The 8,044-nt window shown below is 42.9% G+C and overlaps 1 protein-coding gene across 1 annotated transcript; it reads left to right on the forward strand.

Annotated features, from left to right (window-relative positions):
• Positions 1-594: 594 nt before the first annotated feature.
• AKAP12 (A-kinase anchoring protein 12) lies at positions 595-6,835 on the forward strand (the record flags this gene model as incomplete). The annotated part of the gene is given in 3 exon segments (XM_010172398.2): positions 595-1,802; positions 1,804-4,410; positions 4,886-6,835. Coding segments are annotated over 3 exon segments (5,765 nt in total), but the record flags the coding sequence as incomplete, so codon positions are not given.
• Positions 6,836-8,044: the final 1,209 nt, after the last annotated feature.

An 8,044-nucleotide genomic window follows, 5' to 3' on the forward strand; every position in this document is an offset into this window, starting at 1 on the left:
ATACGTTGTAATGTTTGGGGTTTTTTCAGGTTTTCAGAAAAATAGGAAATTTCCTATGGGAGTTTTCACACCTTACTGTTCTTCTGTGACAGAGCTGTAAAATGAGCTTTTCTTTTCTTGTCATCATTTTAGGTCAACACACTTTTTAAATTTATTTTTTTCCCTCAGAGGTCTCTCTCTATGTAAAGGATACTGAGCTTTGCTTCAGGAAAAATTACGTACATTGTTCTGTATATTCTTTGAGTAATGATAAAATAGAACTAAATTTTTTTTCTCATCTAAGTTTGCCTTAAAGTAAAAAAAAAAACAACAAACAAAACCCAACAAAAAACCTGCAAAAGAAGGAAAGAGAATGAGATAGTATAAGCTTGAAAGGGGCATTTACAAATAAACTTTGGAAAGACCCATACAATTATATGAGGAAGGAAAGGAATTAAGGTAATCTTAGAACAAAAACTATTTTTTTAACAAAAATAATAATAGCACATAGTTTAGGAAAGTTTGATAAAAATGAAAAAAATGTATATTTATATAAAGGTATAATATAACATTAAATTGAGAAGAGAACAAACTTTTTTTTTTTTTTTAAAACAGGGGGACAGACAGAACATTCCAGTGTGACTGTGAAGGAAGACACTGAAACTATGGAGACAAGTCCATCTGACTCAAACACCAAGGACAATGTAGATGCTGAGGAAGAGGATGCTCAAACTGTTAAACAGTTGTCGTCAGAAGAAGACACAGAAGACCTTGACCACACATCTGAGCCACAGTCCTATGATCTGGGTTTTAAAAAGGTTTTTAAATTTGTTGGATTCAGATTCACAGTAAAGAAGGAAAAGACGGGGAAATCTGAACCAGTTCAACTGCTTACTGTAAAAACAGAAACACAAGTCCCTGAAGGAACTGATGATCAAAAAGAAGTCGCATCAGAAGAAGTAGCGATGCCTGAGGATGCGCTCCCTGCAGAAGACAACACCAAAGACACACTGAAAAATGAAAAACCAGAAGATGAGTCTCCGAAACCACCAGAAGCAAATGAGACTTGTTCTCAATCAGCTGCCTCAGCCACTGATACCGGATCACCGTTAAGAAAATTTTTTACTCAGGGATGGACTGGATTAAGAAAAAAGAAGAGTTTTAGGAAGCCTCAAGAAGATGAACTGGAGTCTCCTACAAAAGAAGAGGAGCAAGAAAAGGAGGGGGCAACGTTAACAACTGAAACGAGTGAAAAGGAGGAGAAATCTGGGTTTGAGAAGCAAGATGAAGAGAAGAATGTGACAGTGGTAACTATTGAAGCGCATGAGGAGGAGCAAACTGAAGGTGAAAAGCAAGAGTCAAAAAAGACTGTGGCAGCCATGGGAGTCGAAGCATGTGAGAAGGAAGAGCTAATCAAGCATGATGAGCAGGGACAAAAAGAGGATGTAGTAGCAGCAGCAGTTGTTAAAGAAAGTGCAAAGGAGAAAAAAGCTGAAGAAGATGATCAAGAAAGGAAACTGGTGGAAGTTCCAGATCTTGGTATAAAGGAAGAAAAAACTGAAGAAGGAGAGAAAGAAAGTGAGGTGACAGAGGAACCACTAAAGACAAGGTACGTGGTACCTGTTACTACTGACAGTGTGAATGGAGAACTGAAAACATCCTCAGAAGTCCTACCTATGGGAGAAGAACCGGAGTCAACTGGAGAGGACAGAACTGAAATAGCCTCTGAAGGGAAACCTGAAGCAGTATCTTTGGCAATTGAAACTTCTAGTGAACAGCTTAAAAAAACTGAAGGAAGAGAAGGAAATAAACCTGCTCCGCTAGGATAAAGAAACTTTTGATGAAAAAACAGAGGAAAAAGAATTGAAAATTTCACCCACATCAGAAGACATCACTGGAAAGTTAGACACTCAAGGAAAAGCTCAAGATGGAACCACAGAGAAGAAGGAAAGCAAAGAGCATGAGACAAAACTGAGTCCGAGTGCTCCTGGATTTAAGTCCTTTTCTACTTCTGAACGTTCAGTTGACACTACAGAGAATGATCAACAGTCACTCAGACCCACTGAGGAAAGTCTACAGGGAAAAACTGATGTGGTTATGACTGATACTCTCAAACCAGATGAAATAACCACAGAAATAACTCCTGAAGAGGCAGCTGGAAAGAGGCCTCCAGAAGGCATCACAAATGAAGCTGAATTGCTGTCATCTCAAGAAAAAACTAAACTGCAAGGCAGCCCTTTAAAGAAACTCTTTACAGGTACCGGATTAAAAAAACTGTCTGGAAAGAAGCATAAAGGCAAAAAAGAAGAATCTAAGTCAGGGGAACAGGGTGAACTAAATCAGCACTTATCAGATTCCCCAGATAGCCCGGAGGAACAAAAGGGTGAGAGTTCTGCTTCTTCTCCTGAGGAGATGAATGAAATTCCTTCTTTGGAAAAACCTGTAGATGGAACACAGGTCACTGAAAATGAAGATGCTGCAGTTTCAGATGTGGAGCGAAAAAGAGAAAGTGTTACGCCCTGGGCATCGTTTAAAAAGATGGTGACTCCCAAGAAGCGTGTCAGAAGACCTTCTGAAAGTGATAAAGAAGAAGAAACTGATAAGACAAAGAGTGCTGCAGTGTCTGCAACTGAAAATGCTGTTGATGAAAATCAGGGAGAATTAAAAGAAAATGGGATGGACCAGAAACCAGAGAAAGCCACAGAAGAGCCCAAAAGAAAGGTCGACACCTCTGTGTCCTGGGAAGCTTTTATATGTGTAGGCTCTTCAAAGAAAAGAGCCAGGAAATCATCATCATCTGATGAAGAAACTGAACATAAGCTTGGTCAAGAAAGCCAAAAAGTGGAAGAATCTGGACAGAGCAAAGAAACGGCAACAGATGCAGTTCTTACTAGTTCTCAGGAGAGTGATCAAGGACAAGGGAATTCTTCCCCAGAACAAGCTGGAAGCCCATCCGAAGGTGAAGGTATTTCAACATGGGAATCATTTAAAAGGTTAGTCACTCCAAGAAGGAAATCCAAAACCAGAATGGAAGAGAGAACTGAAGACTCTGTTGTGGGATCTAGCCTGGAGCATTCAACATCAGATGGTGAGCCTGGAAAAGATGAATCATGGGTTCCATTTAGAAAACTGATGCCTGGGCGTAGGAAGAAAAAGTCAGATGGGAAACCGGAACCAACTCATCTTACACAGACAAGAGAAGACATGGCAGAAACAACTGAAGAAGATTCAGATATTCCAGCTGTTGTTCCTTTATCCGAGTATGAAGCAGCAGAGCAGGAGAAAATTGAAGCCCAGCAAGTGAAAGATACCGAAGCAATGAAAGAACCAACCTCAGAGGAAGAGAGAGCAGAAAAATTAGAGGAACATGAAGGGCTGGTACATGCAGTTACTGTTACCGTTGTGGAAGGGGAAAGGGCAGTTACCAGTATTGAAGAAAGGTCACCATCTTGGATATCGGCTGCTCTGACAGAGTGCGTTGAGCGGGCAAAAGAAGAGGAAGAGAAAGAAACCGAGAAAACATGTGAATCAGATGTTGCTGTGGAAGAAGCAGTGGTAGCTGCTGAGACAGCACCAGAGACAAGAAAGGATATAAGTGATGACACCACAGCAAGTGAGCTAGAGCTAACCTCAGAAGTAGTGACTGCTCTGGAGGAGACAGCAGAAGCTTCCTGCGCTGAAGAAACAATGGAAGTGTCCATTGCTGAGGAGACAACTGAAATGGTTTCTGCTGTTTCACAGTTGTTAGAAACCCCAGATACTACAGAGGAAGTGACACCCGTACAAGAAGTAGAGGCCACTGAACAGAATTTAAAAGAATTAGACAAACAGACAGAAAAAGTTCTTCACGAAGTTGCTGAAAGAGTCAAGTCAGCAGATGTAGCCCAGCTGGTTAGTGAAAGAACTGTGACACCAACTGTAATTACAACAGTGCAAGGAATTGAGTCAAAAGTGGAAGGTGATGCTAAAGATGGGAAAGTTACAGTTCAGGAAACTGTTTTGCTTGAACAGTCCTTGAAAAAAGAAGAGCACAAGGAGGATGACCTCCAGGCCCTGGAAAGTGCAGGGAGCATTCAGGGCCAAACCAGAGCTGAAGAGAGTGTTCTACAGGAAGGTTCAGAGAGAAGTGAGATACCTGCTGCAACAAAAGAAAGCACAGAAGGATATGAAAATGTAGATGTATTGAGAGATGAAAGCCAATGGCAGACATGTGAAGAACCAGTAGTAGAAGACCATGAAGAAATATCTGAAGTTCAGAGGACAGTAGAGGAACCTTCATCACAAGATAGAGACTTTAATATTATCAAAGCAGCTACTCCCGAGGAAGAGCCGTTTACAAAGCAGGAGCCTTCAGAACAGGAGAAACTGCCCATAACGGATTCGACAGTAGATGAGAGAGGAGATGAACATACTCCAGAAGTGCAGACTGCAGTAAGTATTGTTCATCTGTCAAAGAAAAAAAATCAGCAGCATGCAATATATACATGATCCACCTGGTACCATACATAGCAGATGGTACCTTCAGTCATAGGCAGAGGTACGACTGTAGCTGAGGTACTTCTGCAAAGGCGGGAAGAGAAATGCCACCACTATCTTCAGCTTTAAATGTGCAGGAGTTACTGTGGCTGATGTTTTCTACCTTCTTCCCTACCTCCCCACCATCTTCTTGGCTTGATCTTTGTTTCAAGCACTGCTGGTTGTCCCTTGCTTTAGGCTGCCCTTAGTTGAATGAGCTGTGTGTCCTGAGAAACTGAACACAGGCTGGGATCTTAGTGACCCACTAATCTCAGTGTCATCACTTCGCGCTCTTGCCATAACCCTCCTCCTGGTTGTTTCTTCTGGTGCTTTTTTACCCAGAACATTCTGGGTCATTCCTTTTTCACAGATCTGTTGCAATTCTTCGCAGGTGCAGGACAAGACAGAGGATGAAACCTCTACCTTGGGGCTTCCAGCTGAAGAGCCTGTGCAGCTTGAAGGAGAGGACAAAACCCTCACGGTGGGACAAGAGTGCACAGAAGCAGCTGTCACTGTGGTCCCCATTAAACCTGAAAGACAAGATGAAATTCCTGACTTAGACTCACAAGAACAAGCTTATACTGAAGGAGTTCCTAGCAGGGTATCTGCTCAGAGGGAGGAAGATGGAGATGATGCTGTGATCCTTGGAGTAAAAAGCACAGAAGTCACTGTTACTGAGGTTCCTTCACAGAATGAGGTAAAAACTTCTGCCCCTCCTTCAGAAACAATTGGCTCAGAAGCAGCTGCAGATGCTGAGCAGAGTGTGAGGGATGAGGCTGGCAGGCAGGTTACAGCAAAAGATTCTGTGCCCATCCTAGAGCCACAATGCAGAGAAGAAACAACTGAGACCCCTTCCCAGAGTGATGAAACTGAAGGTGGCAAAATGGAAGAAGCTATGCTGGAAACTGAAACACACTTAGAGAGCGACACCACTATCACTGAGGCTCCCGCTCAGGCTGAAGCAGACAGTGTATCTAATTTAGCACCAGCATGCCCAGATATCACTGAAAATGGAAGCACTTTTCTTACTGACATAAGTCCTAAGAAATGTGAAACACTAAGCAGCTTAGTTGAAGAAGAAACTGTGGAGGAAGAAGAACAACTCATAGAAACCTCCACCTGTCAAGACTTCCAGAAAGAAGATAACAAAAATGAGCAATTGATGGAAGGAGCTAAAGAAGTATTTGAATCTGGAAAACAAGAAGCTGTGAGTGGTGATGAATGTTCAACTGCTGTCCAGCAAGAGGTTTTAACTGTGCAAGAGGAAGGCTCTGACTCAGCCTTCCTACAAGCTGAAAGCTTGGAGCCCTTGAAAGCGCCTGTGCCTGTAGCAACTGCAGCAGTTGAAGAGCACGTCGTGGCCGAAGCCATAACACCTGCAGATACGACAGCTGAAACTGTGCAGCCCTTGGCAACCCCACCAGACCAAATGGCTTCTGAAGAGGTCCCAGTTACTACTGTTGAATATTCAAGCTGTGGGACTGCAGAGCTTGGCAGTACAGGAGCACCTGAGCCTCGGGTAACTCCTGCTTCCATGAATGGAATATCGGAGGAGCAAGAGAGGCCCCAGAGTACAGGACAACCCAAACACAATGGTATTCCTCTAAGTGACAGCCTGTCTGTCAGCCACACGGAATTTGAGCAGGATGTTGTTCCGACTGTGACTATAGAGACCCAGAGTACGAAAATCGTATTGAATGCCATCCAGACAGCTGTCCACAAACTTGAAGAAACAGAAGTGTCAGCTGCCTTTGAGTCAGACCAGCACATTAAGTCCACAGGGAAAAGCTCATCAGATACAAATACACCTGAATTTCTGGAAGGTACACAGGTGGATCATCAGCCTCCAGTAAAAGAGGAAGAGATACGGAGTAAAGAACAAAAGCTCCAGGAACCAGGAACAGTGAAAACGGCGACCTTAACAGAGTCTGCAGAAATTCATGCAACTGTAGAAACAACAAAAGACATGCTGATAATTTCTGAGATGCTGAAAGATGGACAAAGTCCGAATTCTTTAACAATTGTCACTAGCCCTGAAGATGTTCCAAGGGAAGGTGTGAGACTTCAGAAATCAACGCTAGAACTGACTACTTCGGAAGAGTCAACCAAAGACCCCTTGGACATACATGCACCAAAATTAAAGGAAAAAGAGGTTGGGCAGATTATGGAAATCCCAGACCAACATACAGGTCAGCAAACATGTAGAGAAAGTGAGGAAGAACAACATCAGCCACCAGTGGAAGATGGGAAAACAGAGACATGGGAAGATGGCAGTTACCAAGAAGAAACATCTTGTGATAGTCCGCAGAGTCAGAACTCGGTGGCTCCTGAGGCCTTGAATGTAAGTAGCATTTTTAACCAGCAATTTTTTTTCTTTTTTCAAAATATTTTTGGGTGTCTGTAAAACTGTTGTGTGCCTAATTTTATTTATTTATTTATTTTTGTTCTGGTGAAAGGCACAGATTGGTTGGTTGGGGTTTTTTGTGTTTTTTTTTTCTCCTCACTTTACTGCCTCTCTGGCTACTCAAGAGCTTTTTGTTCTGTACAGGTACCCTCATTTTCATGGCCTTTGACTGAGCCTGTAGTTTAGGGTGATGTTTCTGGGAGGTAGAAAATGTGGTTTCCAGTTTTTCTGGATATGCTCTCACGTGGCACATGTTTAATGTATGGGATGTAACACGCAAACATGCTTCCTCTCCAACAAGGGTGTGAGCGTTGCCTTCCATGGTAAACCTGGAGTGCCTCGTGTGTCAGAAATAATAAGTACAGTCTCTCCCTAGCATATTTACTGCACTTGCTTAACTAAGTCATGAGACCTTTATATCTGTCTTTGAGAACTGCTCAGGAAAAGAAGATGGTCTTGAGAGAGTAAGTTGTCATTAATAATGCTTTTTTTACTGTCATCTTACTTTCAGATGTGCTAAGCATCCATGTGGCATTCGGAGACATGCCAGTCCTACAGAACAACTGACAATCCTGCGACAGAACCAGGAGCTTTATTCACTACCCTTTATTCTTGGATGCTAACATCTGCTCATTTTGAAGACCTCACCTTTTTTGTCATTTCTGTTAAAAAACCGATGCCTTTAATGTTGGCTGTATCCACACGTGCATTCCATTCAAAGGTCCTTTGCCTCTGCCCCAAATAGACCGTTTAGACTGGAGATGCACAGCTGAGTGAATGGACAGACCACTAAAATTTGTGCCACAGTTATCGCTGTCCCGTCACTTAACGTGTGTCCTGTTTGTCCCATCTCCTTGGATCCCTTCACTCATCCCTGAATCCTCCTGCCTTCTTTCTGCAGACTCCCTTACCCGGCACATCTTAACGTAGCTGCCTTGATTTGACCTGTGAGTGGCCGTAGATGCTGCTCCACTTGTGTGTGAAGGGGAAGAGGAGGGATGACTGATGAGAACACAAGAGACTTCTGGCCGAGTAGCAGGTGTGTCTTTATCAAACAGCAGGAACTGGATCACGCACAAATTCTTGAGCAAGATGCTCGAGGTTGCTGCCTTTCAGTCCTATTCAGGTATCTCTGTCCATCCTTCA

The sequence above is a fragment of the Antrostomus carolinensis genome, unplaced genomic scaffold (genome assembly GCF_000700745.2).
Source record: "Antrostomus carolinensis isolate BGI_N321 unplaced genomic scaffold, ASM70074v2 scaffold49297, whole genome shotgun sequence".
Classification (NCBI taxonomy): Eukaryota; Metazoa; Chordata; class Aves; order Caprimulgiformes; family Caprimulgidae; genus Antrostomus; species Antrostomus carolinensis.